Below are 22,394 nucleotides of genomic sequence, written 5' to 3'. Positions count from 1 at the left end.
AAATCTGTGCTGCACCATGGGTGACATCAACATTAAATCTACCTTGGCAACACTACATCTACCTTGGCCAACACTAAATACAGTTAAACTAGGTTTGATTTTGACTATTGTGATGAATGGTTCCATCGGAACCAACATTCCACTTTTAAACTCAAATAAGTCTCAACATTTCAACATTAGAGACAGAATTAAATAGCACTTTAATGAGGTAGCGGTTCCAAAATAGCCTAAATTGTTCATAATATCCAAGTTTGGGAAACTAAAACAACTGTGGTGGAGACTGTCATTTTAAGACAGATAACACATAGAAAAAGATGGAAAATATGGGAAGAAAATGTGTTAAATGATACTTCAACACTTTAAAAATTAATATGAGACTTCAGTCTAAAAAGTTGTAAAGCTGTACTGGTTGAAAGATGTTATTTTCCATTTGGCCACGATTCAAGTATGACACTTTATGGAAGAGAAGCCCAAAGGCTGCCGATAACACGTCAGAGACAAGACCTGGATTTTTACTTGTTTTATTGAAAATGTACAGAAAGGTAGTAAGCTAGACAGTGCTAGTTCTTTCACGTTCATCATGTAAATATATATTCAGCATCCTCATCCATACATTTGTAAAAAGGAAGAAATGAAGATAGAAGAACAAATACCAAGTTTGGAAAACATGCAGTGAATGTTCAAGTTAGAACAGGACAAGCAAAAAAAGGTTTAAACAGTCTTAAAATGTATTAAAGGGACACCACACCACTTACATGGTATTTTATAGGCTTTATAATAGGCGCTTAAGCTAGATTTATGGCTTTTGGGAGTTGTAATCATAGCTGGGGCCTATTTTAGAACCAAGAGATGCCTTGAGATTAAAACTGATTTGCATTATATGTTTAAAATATCTTGAATGAGGTCTTATGAACATTCTAGTGGTATTTTCATTTATTCTTTCATGTGGGAAACTGGATGCAGAAAATATAGGATCAACTAAATATGCATTGTTCATATTTTAAAATAATAATAAATAACTGGTACAAGTACCCTTAATACTGCACTGGACACCTAGAAATTCTCCCCATCCCCACACAACATTTATTTGGCAATCGGATTAGGGAGAAAAGGAATTCACTCAATGAAGGTTTTAAGAAAAAAATTGTTTATGGAGTCTCATTTTGATGCTGAAATGTTACTTCTGCACACTGTACACATGTGGGGTTAGAAATGGGCGGCAGAGAGAGAGAGTAAATAACTCCCAGTGGTTTGTGTGGCTTGTTATAAAACGGTACTAGACATCTCAATTTAAAATACCATGCAAGTCGCACAAAAACTTCTCTCCAAAACATTAACACTGAAGATGTTCCCAGAAACAAAATAGGACTCCCTAACTCTTCTACAATTGGCAGTCTTCTCCTTCAGACACAGTACTGCTGGTGGGGACAGATTAAAAGAAGCTAGAGAGAAAGAAAGAAAGAAAACATGACATTATCAAAAGGAGAAAGCGGCATGGAGTAAAAGAAAGACCACAGTGACAACAGTAAACAAGATGACACACACAGCCACACATTACTTTGATACAATGACAAAGGCTGCAGGATGTGTCAGGAAACCACACAAGTTGTAATATTTTAAAATGTTTTTAATAGCTTGGCCTTACTAGAGCATCAAGCCAAAATCCAGGAAGGCAGTAAGTGAAAGTAGACTCTTCAAACATTGCCCATTAAAATAAGATAAGGCACACTCCAACCACTGGCTATTTGCACCAATGTTTCACAACTTATGAATACAAAATCCAATACAATAAGCCTACAGAGACAGGAATGATTTCTTTCCATCAGAGAAAATGTTTCATTCTGTGTTTTTACAAGCTATTGAGAAAAAAAAGTATTCCCGAGAGGAAAACAAACACCCATATTCCATAATTTAAGAAACAACTTGATTTTAATTGTGAGCTACTGTAGGAAGTACAAATCTTATTTTAAAAATCGTATTGAATTAGAGGAAGTATGAGTTACAGAAATTTAAAGCACTACTCTTCGATGATTATAGGAAAGAATAATAATCCATGAAGCTTATTAATAGGTGTTAAAGACTACATTTTATTAAACAATTGGACTTTCAGACGTGAGTTCAATCCAGATCTAAAATGGACTGCATTGGTCTGAATGAAAGTATTACTACACCCATGCTCATAACATTAAGTTGGCTTTCCATAGAAGGGCGTGCATATAGAAAACAGCCTGGTTAGTCAACGAAAGTATCCACTGAGAAAGACCATACTGCCCAATATGGAAACAGAAAATATCGGATAACATCAGTATCTATACATTTTATGGTTTAACTTCTGTTTAACAGAGAAACACAGGGTCAACCAAACATTCTTCAGCTGTGCACCCAGGGTCTGCAAGTCAGTGCCTTCCTCTATCTGTGACATCCCTGCCACTGCTTTGGTCAAAAGCAAAACAAAAAAATACTTTCATCATCATTTCTCTTTCTTGCTCCTGAAGTTGCTTCCTTTCCCACAACTATTTATTTATAACCATGTATATCTGTTCTTTTATTTCTACAGTTATTTGTAACTTTGTTGAATGTGTTTTTTACGAATTCCTAATTTCGAATTAACTGATCTTTCTCTGTAAAGAGATTTGTTGCCCTTTCAGGACTTATGCATGCTTTATAAAACCGCAGGATACATAAATATGCCCTTTGGAGTGCTGACATATTGAGTCCGACTTATCTGAGAAGATAGGCTGAAAAGTTCTACATTTCCTCTTGTATGTTCTTTCCCCTTTCTCCGCAATGAACTAGAGTAGGCTGGCGTGTAGTGTGCCATTAAACATCTCCAGCACCCTTAAGGTTTGTTATGTGAGAACCACCTGCACTGTTGTCATAGCCCAGATACACCTTGACCAGTAGGAAGCAATGGTAAAAGCACAGAACTGGTGAAATGCAAAATACACTTTCAGCAACATACAAAGCAATAATGTAAGGTAGGTTGTATTAATGTAGAATGCGTCCAATAGGCCGATCTATCCAAAGCCACATTCCTCTGCCCCCTTTTTTAAAATAAAATATTGTGTTTAAGAGGGGTGAACAGGTTGCCTAGTTCAAATTGTCCCTAACATACAATCCGACAAGAGCCTGTTTGCATTAATACAGTTAGATGAAAGCACTCCAGATTAATGGCATGGCTAGTACTAGCCCTCAATGAATAGGGTGTGCTCTGTGATGCAAAGAAGTGGCTTCTATAGGAATAATAATAGCTTACATAAGATATAGAATATGACCATGTGAGCAACTTGCTCTTAAAATCCAATTTTAGTGCTAGAGGGCTATGAAGGAGGAGACTGCTCAACTTAAGAATATGCAGGAGTAGGCTGGTAGGTCACCAATGGACTAAAAGGAAAGACCTTAAGCATGCTATCAGAGGCCTGTGAGGAAACTCTTTACTGGTCACTGGGTCTCTGCCAGGAGGTCTGAAAGGAATGGTTAACTCATAGCAACTTTGATGAAGATCAGCCTCCAACGCGATGAACTTGCTAAAGTACTAAAAATGAATTTACTACAGTAATAATAGTAAAACAATCTGCACTTTGATGCATTTACAATATAAACATTCTTTCAGCTTTCTAGACGTTCACTGTAGTTGCAGCCAAGCATCACGTGCACAGATTGCGATCTTCATGAACAATTCTTCGAACTTCAAATGAGAAATTGCAGTTCTTTACTCGTACTATTGCAGCTCTAAATCCTAAAATAAATGGGCTGCTGGAAATATTTAAGGACTGTTTTTTTTCTCAGTGCACCCTGCAAAGGGCTCAAAGTGTCTGTTATTCCCACAAAAATGATCTACAACTCTAGAAGATTGAAGGGTCAAGGAAATACGAAAATGGCTAAGTATTAAAAACCTTCATCTGAAAGGGACTGTGCAGAGGTGGTCACACAATATGTCCTGCACCTAAACTAGAATACTATTGTTTGTGAGATATGAATTTGTGAGCATGGACAACCTACAATGTCAGGTTGACTTTGTACCACTGTTTGACACAAAATCAAATTTTTGCATCAGTGTACATCAGATTATCAGTGCTACATTTCAGATAAAAACAATAATCTTACTTGCGGACTACGCACTTGTTTGCCAAGCAGCGTGCCTACAAGTTGAGTCTGAAAAACATGTCACGCGTGGTATAGTGAGCGAGGGCTTTAGCCTAACCCATCATTTCACTAGGGCCATGTTGTCTTAAATTTCTCATATAAATACGTTGAAGATGCATTAACATTTTGCCAGCAAAAATTGCACACAACACTAAATTTCACATTACTTCTTAAAAATACTGACAGTCTAAGTAACACATTTGTTTAAAAAGCAAAGACCTTCATTTTTGCATTGCCTGTGATGGCGATTAGCTTCTGTATACAGGTTTTCAAAGTGAGAATAATCATATGACGACACACTTTTAAGCATCCAAGTTACAAGCAGATCAAGCCCAGCGGAGAAAATGTTGACACAGAGTTGGCTTTTCTAAGCCCAGGGCTATAATGCCATCAGAAACAAGCTGTGAATATCAACCTCCCACAAGCTAGCATTACATGAAGGTCTGTCCCATCACACTGTATCAAAGGAGCTATTTATTCAGTGCACAGCCACGGATTACTGAAAAGAAAATGCAAAAAAATGTAAAGTTACCAACAGGACCTCATCTGATAAAGCTAAGAACAATCACATCAAAAATGATGAGATGTAAGAAGTACAGTTACCTTTACCAGGATGCTTGCAAGAAAGGCAAAAGAGGACTCATAACATGCATAAAGAAAAAAGGTCTGAAACGTTGTAAAAATGTATAACTAGCTTGACATGTTTATTTCTAGATATCTTGCTGTAACACTTTCGTGTATCGCCCTAGACAATTTTATACAAAAATACTGGGTAACCTAAAAAAGAGGAAATGAAACTATACAAACAATTTAAATGTCCGGTCAGCAGTTAAAATAGTCTATACTCCGTTTTTCACATGAACACGTTTCCATTATAAAGTCATGATATGGGAAGTCATGCCACAGTTTTGTTAACACAAATTTAAAACCTTGTTTAACATTTTTTAAAAATTGTTAGGGAAAAAAATACTTCTCAAAGCGGTTTTCAGCACGTAAAGGGCTCTCCTTATTACAGCTGTATGAAATGTACTCAGTCCATGGAATGAAAAAGCCGACAACATGCAGCAATGAAAACAAATACCAGCACCGTCTTCAGGCTAATAGTGGTAAACTTTGGCTAAAAGGATACTACTCCTGTGTGGGTGGGGGGAAACATGCTAAAAACAACATATGTTTAGCCACTCTTTCCAGTTCCAAATATGTTATTGTTCGCTTCTTCACAAAGAAACAGCCATTTCTGATGCCTCGGGTGATTTACAAACAATGAAAACAGGGCAGGGGAGGTGGGCAAGACTGGCAGGCAGCATAATGGTGTGGGGGCACAACAAGCCAATGTGGGAACATTCATTTCCAAAGGAAGGGTTCTACAGGAAACCCGAACTGAAAAATGAAAAAAAGGTGGAGTCATGTTATTATGGATTAATTAAAACATGGTCTCTAACTTAACGATTAAATGAAAGCGATCCCAAATTTGTTATGGGTGAACATAAATGAACATGCAAGATTCTGACGTGCACCCACACGGACACAAACAGCAGTGGAATCGATTGAGCACACAACTTTCACATTACAAAGTTAAAGTCAGGTGCCAAATTGAAGTGTGCGTTATATGTGCAAACCTATTCTATTAATATTAGCTGAATCTGAAAGAGTTCTACCTGTGACAGTCTCTAAACCTCTTTTCCACGTTGATTTATATGGAGAGTTTCATATACAAGTCTTCTCTGCTCCCTTTCGTCTACCCTCGAACTCTTCTTTGGTGCTCCTGGATGGTTCTCAGTGGTCTTCCAGACATAACTTTGCTTAGGGTGCCTAATGGCGCACATTTCACAGACCAATTATCGTTTTACACAAAAATTGACAACCAACACTTAACACGGGGCATCATTTCCAGAATGATGGTAATTTCACCAGTCACATGTTGCACAGAACTTAGACAAGTTATTTTACATAACTAAAACCACTGCCACCCTGGGGAGTCACTCTCATATGGCCCAACACAAGTTTGGACTAACTGTAGTCTCGCTCTCTGCAGTCAACGCAAATAGTCAGAAATATTTTTCCTTAATTTAAATCTTTATAGGATGAATGTTTTCCTTCTCAGAGCTCCCTTAAACACCATCCACCGAGATGGAGAAAAAAAGTGAGTCTGGAGTCACTGTCCTGCACCAAGGGCTTCAGGAAAGGTAGGCACACCTGATGCCGAAAACAAAAGACTTACAAATTGTGTTTTTATATCATTCCAGACCCCACTATGGCAGGAGAGTGCACCACATGCAAGTCTACAATAGACATAAGCTGGAAACATTAGGATCCATATGAAACGGAGAGACCTCAATAGGAGAGAACATAAGCAGGATACAGGTGTTCCTGAAGGCAAGAGGGGGTGCTAAGTAACAGGGACCAGGTTATGTTTTGGTACAAAGCCTACTGTAAGGGGTTTCTAAGTGCTTTCAATTTAGTGGCATAAGTAAGATTACTTCTAATCAAATTTAGTAAGGAGGTGAAGACACACCTCTTTAAAGATCACTACATCATGATGCAGTACCAGTCAACTTTCCGTTTTTAAAGACTGTTACCTATCACCGACTGACTGTCTTTGCCTCAGACCCCGGTACAGCACTCTGCTGCCTTTCAGTTAGAAACATGGTATATATCATCCTAGATACAATGCTCACTGCCCGCCTTTATAGGTAGCAATCCAGATTGGAGATAAACATTCTGTTTTGGTGTGGTAATTCTATGCATGTGATCAGGCAGGTGTGTAAGTGCTTGATATCCGAAATCCAAGTAAAGCATTGGTAATGTCAAATGTTGAGGAATTATCATGCCTCGCAGATGTTGGAAGCTTTTACATTTTTTTAAAGAAATAATTGATATGTGAAGTGTGGTAGACCTAACTGTCACTCACGTCACATGTGTGTTGAATCCAGACAGACCCTTATCACTCGTTTACCAGAAAAGTAGTTTAAGGCTCATCGAATGGAAGGTTTTCCCTCTAAAATCAATAGCGCTTCGAGGGCGGTTGTAAGACAGTTTAAGCTCTCTAGCTTAAGGTGAGGCAAATCCACAGTGTCTCCTTCACCTGACATGTTTTGAGACTTTAATTAAAAGATCAGTGCTTGAAGTAGTTCAATTCTTATTTTATAGAAAGTGTGCGCAATGGATTACACTGCCAACATACATTTTAGTTAATAAAGCTTACCAGGACAATGTAATTCATGCACCATGCAGCAAACAGCAGAGTTAACTGTAAAACAGTACACAAGTAAAAGCTAATGAAGCGGACGCGACAGCGAGGATACACAATCGAATGTTTGTCAACCAATAATAATGCTGCTAAAAGAAATAAACCGGATTAGGCAAAATAAACATCTTCACATACCCAAAAGACAGAACATAACAGGGCACACGTTCATGTTACACCATAATGTACACAAGTAAACAATGAACAGCAGTAATGAAATATCTCTACAAACACTTTAAAGTAAAGGCGTGCTGAGCAGCACGTTTGCATGTAGTAGAGGGTATAACACTCGCTGACGAAGACATTGTGCCTGATGACAGCTGAAATTTTTTTTATTGCAAATAGGTCACTTCAATATGACTTACCACATACAGGAAACATGGAAGTGAACCCTCATGAAACTACAGATCAATAACAATTGATTTCAAGGGTAACCAGACATGGAGCATTGATTAACTGAGACTGGCAGAGATGCTGCAGCACTTGGGATGCTCAGCACATCCAGAGTTCATGAACAGCCAATGAAAAACTTTGAACTGGTAAATCTACGGCCCTGCAATGAGGCGCATCTCTTGGACGATGCGTATGTTTTCATTACATAGGAAACTTGATGGCCACTAAAAGACTCTGCTGCATGTCATCATGCAGAGCCCAACACACCTTCAGACTGCTCAAAATACAAGCAACAGCGAGGAAGAATGTACATAAACCAGCACTGGACAAGTCATTATATTGTGGACGATGTTCAGGAGTACATACTGATGAATCTCTCGAGCAGGGGAACGTGCAGCAGTGGGACATTTTGGGACAGGGCAATGAATACTTAGGGAGCATTAATGATGGAACTGCAGATGAGCACTGGGCGATGGAGTCTACAGTACAGGACATGCGGCGCTGCACCTCTACAGGGACATGAATGCAGAGTATCACTGGACCACAGGTTTGTACAGTTCAGTGGCACAGAGTTGAATCTGAATTTAATAAAAGCAAATGGTGTGCAGTCAGGCCCACAGGACAATGGATGCATGTATGACAATATGACAACCTCCGCTAGTCCTGAATTTTTGGGAAGAAGCATTTTGCTTGGTGGGATTTAGGGCTACTTATAATGGTAAAGGCTTACCTACAATCGCCAGAATGCAAACGTTTATTGAGTAAAACTAAGACTAGGCTGCGGGGTTCACACGGCATAGGTCACTTAGTAGGTATGCCCATAAACTAATGGAAAACAAAACAAATGCATATTTCCTCTTTATGATGTTTAAAATGTGACCAGTTTTTCTTGTGTTATTTTAAAGCACTCCCTGATTTTTGCTGTTCCACATTTGGAATAAAAACACGTGTCAAACCATGTCCATTACTTTATTTATTATGCTCCTTGCATAGAATTTCATTAGCTATTTGATAATATAATCACGCCGTCTCACAAATCTTTGTGTACTTGCTTAATGCTATGGTAAGGCACTGTTGACTGGCAGGTTGAGCAGAGTTTTCTCTGAAGGTAGTGTAGAGCTTGGAAGCAGGTGGCTAAAAGTTTGAGTGCCAGACGAGTCTGTGAAAGCTTCTTACTTGATGCAAATTCCCTTTTCGTGCCTAAAAGCAATGAAAGGTCAACAGGCAAGGCTCAACTTACTTACCTTCTTTGTGCTACATAAGCCTCATCAGAATCCAATAGGAAGCCTGGGCATTCCGCAACCTGCAGGTCATCAGGCTCTACCACTCAGTTGAGGACACCACAGAGGATAACCTCTGGTGTGCCCTGCGGGCCTCGGGTGGGAATGTGGCTTTTTGGCACACACTTGGACTAAAACATACCACAAAGCGGCGTGGCACTCTTGTATTTCGCATTGAGCCTAGATGGTTTTCAGCAATGATGGCCCACTCATGTAATGTGAAATTCTTCCCTCTTCTGGAAGCTGGTACTAACAGGGAGGACTCAACCGAAGACATGGGCTGGCCCGCTGGAGTCTTTAGATATTACTTATTTTATCTTGATAGCCTTGGAATAAACCACAAAAGTGTCCCTTATAAAGTTAGAGAGGGCCTCTCCTGTGGTGATCCAATCTTGCGCCTTCGTACAGCCGACTGTTCGACAGGGCATGGAAGGTTCACAGTGGGCTCTCTACCTTGACGAACGTGTGGCAACAGAAGAGGCCCCTGAACAGATCATGCAGCAATTAGCGCACTTACATTAGGTAACGTTTAACAAAATAATTCGATTGCGAGGTAGGTACTATTTTTCTAGCTTACCTATGAGGCCCTGCACTAACTCTTTTGGTGTAGGGACAAAGACATAGCCCTGATGAATGCCTTAGACCACCAGGCTGTTAATAGGCAGAAACAGGTTGGCATGACATTCATTTACATTCAGTGACGCAAATAGGTCATCATACCAATATATGCCTTCTGTTTTTACCGGTTGGTATATTTTAATATGCCTAGGATACCACCTTAATAAAGGACACTTTTGTAGTTTATTCTAAGGCTTTTCTAAACCTTAAAAACTGGATTGTAGCATATGATTAAGCATGTCACATTACGTGAGGGAGCCATCCTCGTCCAATTCTTGGAATTGCCAATGCACTGGGACAGGAGTAGGTAGCGACAGAAGACAGTAGGGATCTTGGTTTATTTCACTGAAGGCCACCTAGGCTCAGAGTGAAATATAAGGGTGCCACACGGCTTTGTGGTATGTTATGTGAATAAGGACAGGTGTGAGCCCAGTAATGCCCTTGATCTCTCCCCATGAGTGATATAACACACTTGGACTACCCATCACAGCCAGTATAGCGCTGTTGAAGATCATACTACCCCAAGTTTTACATTATTTCACCAATCTCCCAATCTGGATACCACATCTGCTCCCTAAACACTTCTTTGGGAACGGATATGGGAATGTGAGCACAATAGGGTGTTCCTGCACAAACTGCAACATCTGCATCTGTCATGGGAGGATAGACTTCGGGTGCCAGACTACGAGTTGTATTACTTCATGCTGCAGCAGCCGGCTCACTGGCTGGCTAGGACCAGTATGGAAGAGTTGGAGGAGTTCGGTGAGGAACGCAGGGAGGGAAACCTCCTAGCCTTACTCATTGGAGTGAAGCTATGCCCTTAAATCCATGACCTTAGCTGTTCGATTGGCATGCTCAAGGTGGTTGGCTGCCGTGCACTGTACATGCTCGTGATGCCGCTGGTGGGGCTCCCTATTCCAGTGGAGGCTACTTCACAGGCAGGTGGCTGGAGGAGTGGATGGCAGCGGAGCGGGCGCGACTGGAGGACTGTTAGGCAGACAGTGCGTTTAGCAGCCTAGAAACAATGACTGGAGAGTCTGGCATTAAGGGAAAGCATTAACCTGGTTTACAGGTCATTGACTAAGGCAGTGCACCAACTCTTCAGGAATTCAGACCTAAAACTTCCCACATGCTATTTACTGCAAATATTGTTGAACTTCGGTGGGGGCTGCCTCCTTATCTCCTGTATATAGTTGTGATGGCCATGGATATGCTACAGACTGAGTGCCCGTGGGAAACCATTATAGGTAGACAATTTGTGGGGAAAGAATGGGACAGGATGCTGGAACACACTCACACTATCTAGAAACACTTGTTTTAAATAAGCTCAGTTTGATTCCCTACACACGCTTACCTTACACCATTTTGCCTAAACATTATGCATCATACTGTCAGCAGGTGCACACATGTGGATGCGGATTTTGCAAACAAGGTGTGGAATGCCTGGTAATCACATGCTTCTGGACACAGGTCACGGCAGACCGAGAGAGCACACTGGACCAGAGGGTCCTGCACAGATCTGCCTCCTGGGCATTTACAAACGGCAAACAGCCAAGAAGACCGGTAGCAGATTCATGGATTTAGCGCTGGGCACTGCTTGCAGGGACAAAGACAGGCACTGGAAGTCACCAGATTGCCCACAGGATAGCTGGTAGAAGGCAAATGTTGAAAGCTGGGCACAAGCAGAGGAAACTGCCATATGCCTAAAAAAAATATAAAAGTATACACAGGAAACCTTTGGAGGAACAGTATCAAGAAGGTGTAGACAGCTTTACTGGCACACAGACCATGATAAAGGTGTACTACACATAGCATGTGTTAGGTTGGTTTAAAAGGGTAGATCACACCATACAATAACCCTCGTGTAGAAAGATTTTATATTATTAGGTCCCACCAGATTGTTTAACTACCAGGCGAGAAACATGTTGACTGCACAATAGAGCGCCCTACCTGAGACAATCTCAGACATGCGTCTTTGTTTCTTTTAATCAGGGTCGGAGACCCACTGATTAAAATAGTCTTCACTGGTACACCCTTACTGGTTTTAAAATTTCTTTCAGGTTATACACCTCCACACTTTCATCTATACTAATTAGGCCCCTCACCCCCACAGCACCAAACGTCATTTGGAATATGGCCATATATTCCAAGAGGAGAAATCCTCTTCCTCCTACACCTCATGGCCACATAAAACCAGTTTTCTCTTGTCTTGATATTAGGAACAGCATACCTTTTGTATCTTCATTATTTTAGGGTATGTATGCTGGACCTGTCTAAAAAGCCCTCAGTACCTCCTTTGTGATTCATTAATTTTCCTACACAGCCCCATGAAGGTATCACAGCTTCCCTATGAGTGTAGAAAGAGAGGGCGTCCATGCCACCGAACTCCCTTGGGTATGTTGTTTGGTTATTTGTTTTAGACACATCTAAAGGGGTCTTACTCTAGTGATACAGACAGCATCAATTGCTTCCTACCTTGCTATGGAACTGTACATTTATCAAGTGAAATGATGCTCCACAGCAGAATAAAGTTGTACGTTGACAAAATGATCAATAAAAATATATGTGTATACATATATATATTTAAAAAAGCAGCAAACACCACCCCCTAGGCTTAAGCATGGGATTTTAAAGGGTAGATTCCACTCAACGAATACTTGGCCATGGCCTTCCACTGAGAAAAGGAATCAGAATTTTTACCCTGGTCTCCCCGCGAACAAGAAGGCGGTGGCATTGTTTCTACTCTGAAGGAAATAGTTTGGTAGTCCCAGGTCAGCCCTTCCATATAATGCCTTGTGTGAAGATCATTTGAATCACCATATTATACAGCAAAGTGATTTGCAAGTAGGAAGTTCTGGCTCCTCAGACAGAGTATCCTATATGAATACACCATGGCCAACTTCAGGCAAATAACTCCTATTCTAGCACTGCTCCAAGCATTAAAGAGCAATAACATTGTTACCAGTGTTTGTTCAAGTCACGTTACCTAAATCAAAAATGCACAAGCGGAACGTTCCTTTACCTTTATTCAGTAGGTAATTCGCTGTCTGCAGCATTTACTGCTAGAAATACAAGCACCACTAAGTCATGTTATGTTCTAAAAGTGGCTGGGGTGAGTTTATCCTTCACTACCGCTTTTTAAAACTACCCTCTTGTGGATTACGAAGAGAACATATATGCACAGAGGGGTCTTAAGTGGGCGGAGAACCTATATGCAGAGAGCGGTCTTAAGTGGGCGGGGTGAGACTCCAGGTAGGATACTTCAATATATAGGCATACCATAATACACAGCACATGTGGCCATACTAAGTTAGCAGACTACAGCCACTTGGCTAGTCTACATACCAGAACTAAAGAATTAAGGAAAACAGTTGTGGCTCATGCCAAAACAATGTTCCTCAGCAAGATACAGAAAAGGAGTGCCAGCATTGCTGATAAATATTTAACTCTGCTGGTCTATCGAATGTTGTCCATTAGGCCAGGCAGTGTTTACTTTTCCTTTGATCACAATGGGCCTCGTTTAATAAACGTAATAGAGACAATTGCCAAGTCCCTGATCAGGCAAAGGTTTTGAGATGCATACAGAGGGCAAATTATAAATGTCTACCATTGAAATAGTGACTGTGAAAACACACTCCATTTTCAACAAGCTTTAAAGCAATTAAAAATAGCAGATTCTACAAATGTGAAGCAAAAGTAAAAATCCATTTGTGTGCTGGCACCTCAATCCATCACAAAGTCACTAATTCTTTTTACGTCACATCTTTATTAGACTTTGGCCTAGAAATGCCCTAGACATTTTTCAGAAAGCCAAAAGTAAAAAATATGGCTTTTAAACAACATTTTTAGAGATGGCATACAATATGTAGTTCTTAGCCTGTGGCACTAGGACCCCTGGGGGTCCAAGAGGCCTTCTTTGGGGGTCAGTGACTGTTTTACCAAATGAAATATTAAAATGAATAAGGTAAATAAAAAAAAAGAAGCAACATTGAAATGTAAAAATTTTTTAGATTTGATTTTGAATTAAACAAAATATTTCAATATGTGAGCATTTGTTTGGTGTAAACATTTTTGTATTTGAGTATTGTTTTGAGTTTCAAATCACAGAACTTGCTTATGTAGGGGGTACCCGGCTTCCAATAACAATTCAGGAGAGGTCCCTGGATTCCATTAATGATTCAATAAGGTCCACAGAACTCAAAGTTCAAGAACGGGTGATCTAGATAATAAAGTGATGCATATCTTACCAGTGAGAAGAAAGCCTAGGTATGTCCTCGGCCAACAGTGTGTACTGTTTCAGTGCGACACTAGGTGTGGTATGCAAATCAAGATGCTCCAATAAACAATAGTTATCTTGGCTCTGCTAAAGACTAAATTCCATGCAGTGCTAGATCAGGAGGGAGTTTGGAACCACAAAAGATCCTTGTGCAAATTAGGTTAAACTCTGAGAGGGATGTCAAGTTGTTGAGTGGTTCTGGAGAGTTAAACGAAGTGAGACCGATTAGTGGCTTCCCCCAACATCAGATGTAAAATGTAAATGTATTGCGACTTATATAGCGCACGTTTCACCCGAAGGCATCAAGGCGCTTGCCTTGGGAACCCGTCCTGGCTTTTCCCTGTGAGATAACCCCTACTGGGCATCCCCAAGGTGAAAGCCAGGCATCCCGCAGCGGGTGGGCCGCCGTAGTGGAGATTAAGCAAGCTATTGCCCAGAGTTGCAGCGTGGGACCCCATGATTAGAGTAGGCACCGAGGCGAGAATTATCGAGTCCGTGGACATTTTTGGACTCAGGACCCTGCCGCGTCGGGAATTGAACCCTGGTCCCGGGCCAGACCTCTGCATCAGGGTCTGCTGCTCTAATCAGTTAGCCACACTCCTCCACTACATATAATGCTTTCAAGTTGCCATATTAAATTGTTTACAGTACATTATCAGTGCCCTAAATGTTCCAACAACTGAATGTGACCCTAATCCAGTATGAGTTCCTGGAAATGTCCATCTGCAGCACGTGCCATAAGAGGACACATGCATCTGGTAACATTTATCAACACAGAAACCACTTAATATTGCTTGCCACCCAAAAGAAAATATACACATCTACAGAAAATACTTTCAAGTAGGATACTTTAATCTCGGGCAAAGTTGTGGACCACAGACCTCTTCAAACATAGACCAACAGTGGAGTGCCAATGGTGCCCGAGTTCAATCCTACACAAAGTTTTATGATAGACCCGAAAGTCACTGTAATGGAACACATTGAATAGTTACCTTTATGAGTAGCATTGCATCTTGAAGAGTTTTCTGGAGTTGCATGCTGTGCATTATTTCACCATCTAGTGGTTGGGTCCAGAATTGTGTCTTTCCTTCAGTTTTTTTGTTTTTGGCATGGGTGCTGTAGTCTGCCACAATTTGGAAGTTTGTCTGCCCTCTGTGGTGTAAGACGCATGTATGCCCTGTAAGTTCTAGTGCATGGTAACCATCTTCAGATATTGTTTCTGCTTGGCAACTAGTTGATTCTTGAACATACCCTACATTTTGTTGTATCATTTGACCCCTCTCCTTTCCAGGGAGATGGGTGGGTTGCAGGCAAATCCAGAAAACTCTTCATGCTGCAAAACTACTACAACAGGTAGAGTAAACATTTTGTTTTACAGTGATATCCACGCGGTAATGCTTTATGAAGGTGTGTCCAGAGGACAACGTAGCACTCATACATGTTATTGAATCACATGTTTTTAAGACAGGCAAGGGTTGCTCTCTTTAACTCAAGTAGTGTGCCCTTGGTTTAGTTTCTAGTGACTCCCAGCATTTGTTTAGCATGTTTGAATTGTCTGCACTGCCCATCGTGCAATCATTACAAATAGTTTCTTACCGGTCAGTGTAGTTTTGCAGCTTGAAGATCTTTCTGGATTCACTATGCTGTGCATATTCCGCAATCTGGTGGTTGGGTCCGGAATCGTAGTCTTTTTTCTCTTTTTTTTTTCCCCGTAGCCCAGGTGGGCGTCGACGTCCCACCTTCTGGTGTACCTTCGGTGACGTCGGCATGCTTCCGGCGGAAGCTACCACCCTTGGGCGCCATCTTCAGATTCTTTTTTTCCTGTCTCTTTTTCCCTTTTGTGCTTGTAGTGAATCCATGGCTATGTATGTTAATCCTCTTTTTTTTTTTTACGTAATTCTTTCCACGTATCTTGAATGCTTCAACTTTCTTTCCTTTTCTATGAGTTTCCACCTTCTTTTCCAGCCTCATCTTTCTGGCGGAGGCGGGTGGGTTCGCTAGTGAATCCAGAAAGATCTTCAAGCTGCAAAACTACACCGACAGGTAAGAAACTATTCGTTTTGCAGCGTGAATCTTTCTGGATTCACTATGCTGTGCATAGATTTTGTAGCGGTTTTTGTTACTTTTGTGGCAGTTGGGTGGAAGACGAGCGTTGGTTGTTCGAAATATGTTGAAGCACCTTTTGTCCTACTTGTGCTTCCTTGTTCATTTGAACATCCACGCAATAGTGCTTAGTGAACGTGTGCACTGAAGCCCATGTTGCCGCCAGGCATATGTCCTGAATTGGTGTGTTTGCCAGAAAGGTAATTGTTGCTCCTTTCTTCCTGGTCGGGTGGGCTTGTGCCCCTCCTGTTAGCTCCTGGCCCACTTGCTTGTGGCAGAATTGTACAGTCTGTGCGATCCATCGAGCTATGGTGTTTTTTGTCACTGGTTTACCCATGTAACTGTTTGCGAAGGATACGAAGAACTGTTTTGTCTTCCTGTGTCCTTTCGTCCTTTCAATGTAGTGCATCACTACCCTTCTTGCGTCTAGAGTGTGGAGTGCTCTCTCAGCGTTGTAGTGGGGTTTTGGAAGAAGCTAGGGATCTGAATACTTTGATTCATGTGGAACCTTGACACCACCTTAGGCATGAAGTGCGGGTCTGTTCTCATTACGACCCTGTCACTGTATCTGGATTTAGGGTTCCTGTAGTGTTAGAGCCTGCAGTTCGCTCACTCTCCGTAGCGATGTGATTGCTACCAGAAAAGCTGTTTTCATAGTCAGCATTTGCAGTGATGCTTTGTGGATAGGTTCGAAAGGTGCTTTCATGAGCTCTGTCAGTACTACATTCAGATTCCAAGCCGGTGGCGGCATTCTTTTTGTTGGCGCTATTCTTTTAGCCCCTTCCAAGAATCTTTTTACGACTTGAGATGAGAAGGAGCTTCTCCCTGTTTCTCCGCTTGTCTATGCCACAATCGCTGCCAGGTGTACCCTTAGCGAGGATGAGCTTAGTTTAGCCTTTATTAGGTGCGTGAGGTACCTTCGCACCGTAAATTCCCTGGTCAGTTTTCTGTGTAGTTTTTTCTTGCAACACCACTGAGTGAATCTATTCCATTTTTCCCCATAGCATTTGCGTGTGCTGGGCCTTCTTGCCTCTCGCAGCACCCTGCGGGTGCTCTCTGGTAGTTTTAGATGTGCGAACTCTAAGTCCTCAGGAGCCAGGCTGAGAGGTTGAAGCTCTCCGGCTCTGGGTGTAGAACTTCTCCGTTTTCCATGGAGAGTAGGTCTCTTCTTTTTGAGAACTTGTGGGGGGCCCCTTCCCCATCTCCATTATCTGAGAGTACCAGGTCTGCCTGGCCCATTGTGGTGCCCCCAGGATCAGCGTCATGTTGCTTGTCATGCATTTGTTGAGAACCCTGGGGATCAGTGGTATCGGGGGGAAAGCGTAGGCAAATGTTTTTGACCAGCTTATCCATAGGGCATTCCCCTGTGATAGTGCCTCTGGTTGCCTGGATGCAAAGTATTGGCATTTTGCATTCGGGCGTGTTGCAAATAGGTCTATTGTCGGAGTGCCCCACCTCCTGAATAGTTTCTCTGTCTCCTGTATATTGAGTTCCCACTCGTGGGATGCTGAAGTCTGCCTGCTGAGCCAATCCGCTTCTACATTGTCCTTCCCTGGCAGGTGTATGGCTAGCAGGTCTATTTTGAGTGGTATTGCCCATCTCCAGATTTCCTGTGCCAAGCTTGACAGGGGGAATGATGGAGTTCCCCCTTGTTTGTTGATGTAAAACATCGTTGAGGTGTTGTCTGTTTGTATCAGCACCTTCTGGCTGTACAGGTGTTTCTGGAAGGCCTTGAGTGCTAGCAACACTGTTTTCAGCTCCAGGTAATTGATGTATCTGACCGCATCTGTAGGGCTCCACAGGCCCCTCACTCTGAGCTTGTTCTTGTGTGCGCCCCATCCCTTCTGGGAGGAGTCTGTGGTAATGGTCATTGTTGGGTCCGGTGGTGTTAGAGGTTTCCCTACTGTTATCCTTTCCTTGGTCCACCACCTTATTTCTTCCTGCACCCTGTGCGTTACAACCACTAGATCCTCCCAACTTCCTGTAGCTTGTGACCATTGCTGTTGTAGCCACTCTTGGAGCGGTCTCATCTGTAGGCGTACATTGGGGACCAGGTGTATGCATGATGCCATCGTCCCCAAGATATTGCTCACTGTCAGAGCTCGCCCCTTCTGGTAGTGACGTTTCTCCCTCAGTAGGCTGAGTGACTTCTTTTCGCTGGGTGACACCCTGCATTGGACGGTGTCGATTTGAGCACCCAAGAAGATCTTCACCTGCTCCGGTTCCATTGAGCATTTTCCCCAGTGTATGGAGAATCCCAGGCCTGTTGTGCGTGATCTTTGCATGTCCTGTAAGAGCTTGCCTTTACGAGCCAGTCGTAGAGGTAGGGGTACACGTGTATCCCCTCCCTTCGCAGATGCGCGGCCACTGCCGCGAGGCATTTGGTGAACACCCTTGGTGCGGATTTTAGACCGAAAGCCAGGGTTGTGAATTGGTAGTGATCGTTGTTCACTGTGAACCTTAGCATGTGCTTGTGCTGCCTGTTCATGGGGATGTGCAGGTACGCATCCTTGAGGTCTATGGTGGACAAGAAGTCCCCGGCCTTTATCTGTGGGATGACCTCTTGTAGGGTCGTCATCTTGAATTTTTGGGTCTTTACATATTTGTTTAGGAACCGTAGGTCCAAGATGGGTCTTGGGCTTTCGTCCACTTTTGGTACCAGGAAGTAGTTTGAGTACACTCCTCTGTTCCATTCTTTGAATGGGACAGTTTCGATGGCCTCTTTGAGTAGTTCTGAGCTTCCTTTTGGAGCAATCGCAGCTCTGTTCCAGAGTGCTCTCTCCTCTTTGGCTTTCTGTTTGGTGGATTCTTTAGCAGTTCTATGCAGTAACCGAACTGCATGATGTTCAGTATCCACTTGTCTGTGGTGATTTTTCTCCACTCCTGGAGAAAAAATCTTAGCCTGCCTCCTACTGGAGTTACATGTTCTTTTGTGTCTTGTCCGTGTAGCCCTCTCCTGTTTGTTTTTCCGTGCTCTTCCCCCGGAGGATTCGAGTGGGTGAGCACCTTTTCTTGTGTGCAGTCACTTAGAGGGGCGTTGTTCACCGCCTCTCCTTCTCTGTCCTCGTCCGTTTCCTCTTGATCGAAAGGACTGGCCCCTGTTCTGGTAGTTCCAGTTTTGCCTCTGCTGGCCCTGGTGACCTTGGTTGTCACTCTGTTGTCCCTGGTGGAACGCCTGGTGTGATTCTCCTCGCTGGTTTCCACCTCTGCCATTTGGCCTCCACGTAGGAGTGCCCCTTCTCATCCCCCTGAATTGCAGGGCCCCCATGGACCTTGCCGTCTCGTTGTCCTTCTTCAGTTGTGTGAGCTTCTAATCAACTGGGGCTCCGAACAGTGTTTCACCATTGAAGGGTGTGTTCAGGATGTTGTTCTGAACCTCAGCTTTAAAGTCTGAGATCCTGAGCCAGGCTTTCCTTCTCTCTGTGATGCCTATAGCCATCAGTCTGCTGGATGTTTCAGCCCCATCCAAGGCTGTCTTCAGGCACGAGTTAGCAATGCTTTTCCCTTCTTCCACAAGGTGTGATGCCCTCTCACGGTATTGTTCCGGGAGGTGCTTGAGCAATTGCCGCATCTCATCCCAATGTTAGTATTGATGTCTGTTTAGGAGGGCGTTTGAGTTCGCCATCCGCCAGTGCGTTGCGGCATTTCTCTCTATTTTCCTGCCCGTTAGGTCCATCCTCCTGCTTTCCTTGTCAGGTGGAGGCCCAGATGTTGTTGGGACACTGGCCCTTGTTCTGGCCGTCGCAGCGATTATTGAATCTGCTGTGATGGACCCCTTGATGTAAGCCCGGTCCTGGGAGGAGAATTTGTATTTCTTTTCCGTCCTCGGCGTTACTGATCTGCATGTAGCCGGGTCCTTGAAGGCTTCCTTCCCCTGGTCTGTGATACTTTTCAGCATGGGAAGGAATTGGCTTCTTGTCTGTGTGGGGAGCAATGTTTCCAGCAGGAAATCTGCTTTTGGCTTCTCCTCCTCTAGCTTAACCCCATAAGCTGCTGCTGCCTTCCTGACGACCTTGTTGTATGCCCCGATGTCATCCGGTGGCGAAGGCCTCGAAGGATATGTCTCCACAGCCTCCTCCAGGTATTCGGCCTCGATGTCCTGCCAATCCTGGTCTTGGGCCGTCGAGGAAGCTGAGCTGTAGCTTGACTGCTGATCCCCGTAATCACCTTCTGTATAATAGAGGTCTTCTTCCTCTTCGTGCTCCGGAGTTTTCGGCGGCTCTTGGACGTCGAACTCCTCCTGCTCTGTCACCTCAGCGACGCACGTTGCCGGCCTCGAGGGGATCTTGTAACTTCTCATTCTTTCGTCGAAGTCTTTCTTTCTCTGGAGGATGTTCTCCATTTCCGCCTAGAGCCTTCTTTTCTTTCTCAGCATCTCCGCGGCCTGGTCGTCGTCGAGCGTTTCAGCTGCTCTCTTCGGCGGCGTCGTCTACGTCGAAGCTTTCTTCAGCTCCTTTTCTTTCGAAATCGAAGACCCTTTTTTGGGGGCTTGCTTTGACGACCTTTGCTTTTCGCCGGTCTTCGGCCTCCGGGAGTCCTTCTCGAAGGATCCGCTGGGCTCTTTTTCGGAGGATGCAGCTTCGGCCGTCGAACTTTTCCGCGCCGGTGCTCCTTTCGAGGCTTTGGACTCTGCCTTTCGAGAGTCTGCCTCTGGCTTTCGAGGGCCTGTGGGAGTTTTCGGGGTCGTAGACTCTCCTACCTTGTCAGGCGTTTTCTTATCGGTCTCTGCGACCGTGAAGTCATCTGGACCTTCGGCGATGTTGTCCTCGTCGTCGGTGGAGAGGCCCAGTTCGTAAAGCGTCGGGGCCGGGCCCTTGCCCTGCATCGTGTGATGAGCTATCCACTGCTTCTCTCGAACTCGGAATGTCTTCGGCTTGAAGACGGAGCAGGCGTTGCAGTCTCTGCTCTCGTGGTCGATAGGCAGGCAGAGGTTGCAGACCGGGTGCTGGTCCTTCTGAGCGAACTTGTGGTGGCAGTTTTTGCAGAATTTAAATGGAGTCTTGTACATCCCTGCGCTCAGGGGGGCCCCTGTGTGCGAATTCCTCCAAGGACGTCGAAGATCTCGATGTTCTTCTCTTTCTTTGTCGTCTCCTCTCTGATGGTCTTCTCCCAATCTTTTCTGGTCTTTACCGTCGAATAGTAGTTGTATTTTCTCCTTTTTTCCGCCAAAACCTCTGGAGCTTCACGCGACGATCCAGACCCAACGGCGGAAAAAAGAATCTGAAGATGGCGCCCAAGGGTGGTAGCTTCCGGCGAAAGCATGCCGACGTCACCGAAGGTACACCAGAAGGTGGGACGTCGACGCCCACCTGAGCTACGGAAAAAAAAAAAAAAAAGACTACGATTCCGAACGCAACAACCAGATTGCGGAATATGCACAGCATAGTGAATCCAGAAAGATTCACGCTGCAAAACCTTGGTTCCTGGTGTCTCCTTGCTTGCCTGTGCAAAGGAGACAAAACATTGCTTCCCCTTGCTTAGATTTCAGGTTTCTAGTAGGTAGCACGACTGACCTCCTTATATCTAGTGTCTGCAGGGCTCTTTCAGCATGCAACTTTGGATTGCTGAAGAAAGATGGGAACTTTATAGTTTATTTAATATGAAAATGTGGGGTGTATGCATAGTCTGGCTTGTGGGATGCAGGATGTCATCATACCCATTAACTTCATTACTATAGACATTGTCAGAGACTGCCTTTTCGGGGAATAGGTAAGGTTGAGATGCTAGTGTCCCAATCCTTTTGGAAATTGGGCAGGCCCACGTATTTCTTGAAATTAGTGCCTTCTCTTGTTCTGGAACTGGAGATGGTTTCTCCAAGTTTACTGCAAACCTTAGGCTATGTAGTGTTCATCACATTCTGTATGTTCTCCTGAAATTGGCATTATAAACACTTATCGGCCGGCCACCTAGCCAGGGGTACATATGTATGCCCTGGCTCCTTAGGTATACTACAAAGCAGTTTTGTAAAAACCCTTGGCGCAGATTTTATGGCTAAGGGGGACACCTTGAATTGGTACTGTACCTAGTCTATGACGACCCTGAGATATTTCCGGAGCGTGTGGGTCATTGGGATTTGTAGGTAGGTGTCCTACAGATCTACAGTGGCCATCCAATCCGGTCTTCTGTAGGAGTGTAATGACTTCTTGTAATCTTGAAGCATTTAGTTCATGTGTATTTGAAACCAATCCTAGACCTAAGACGGCTAAACAATGACTGATCTTGGTATGGTACGGCAAGTGGGGTAGACACATTTCTGAGCTTTTAGAGGAACACTATGGATTTTTTTTTTTTGAGGAGTTCCTTTACTTCCTGTTGCAGTGGGAGTAAATCT

General features: G+C 43.4%; 1 protein-coding gene across 5 annotated transcripts in view; it reads right to left on the bottom strand.

Moving 5' to 3' along the window:
- Positions 1–505: 505 nt before the first annotated feature.
- Positions 506–22,394, bottom strand: part of SEPTIN6 (septin 6) — a 190,386-nt gene continuing 168,497 nt past the window's right edge. Inside the window, exons 10-11 of one of the 5 annotated variants that reach the window (XM_086918555.1) lie at positions 7,352–7,396; positions 506–1,442 (exon numbers count right to left, since the gene is read on the bottom strand). In XM_086918555.1, coding sequence (XP_086774681.1) covers positions 7,393–7,396 — 4 coding nt within the window. In that variant the 3' untranslated portion in view covers positions 506–1,442; positions 7,352–7,392. Of the gene's footprint in view, positions 1,443–1,609; positions 5,527–7,351; positions 7,397–22,394 lie in introns of those variants that run through there. The other 4 variants (XM_086918554.1, XM_086918553.1, XM_086918552.1 and 1 more) reach the window with 4 other exon arrangements.

The sequence above is a fragment of the Lissotriton vulgaris genome, chromosome 4_1 (genome assembly GCF_964263255.1).
Source record: "Lissotriton vulgaris chromosome 4_1, aLisVul1.2, whole genome shotgun sequence".
NCBI classification, from domain to species: Eukaryota; Metazoa; Chordata; class Amphibia; order Caudata; family Salamandridae; genus Lissotriton; species Lissotriton vulgaris.
The sequence above is the reverse complement of the archived record's forward strand: the minus strand, read 5'-3'. Positions and strand labels throughout refer to the sequence as shown.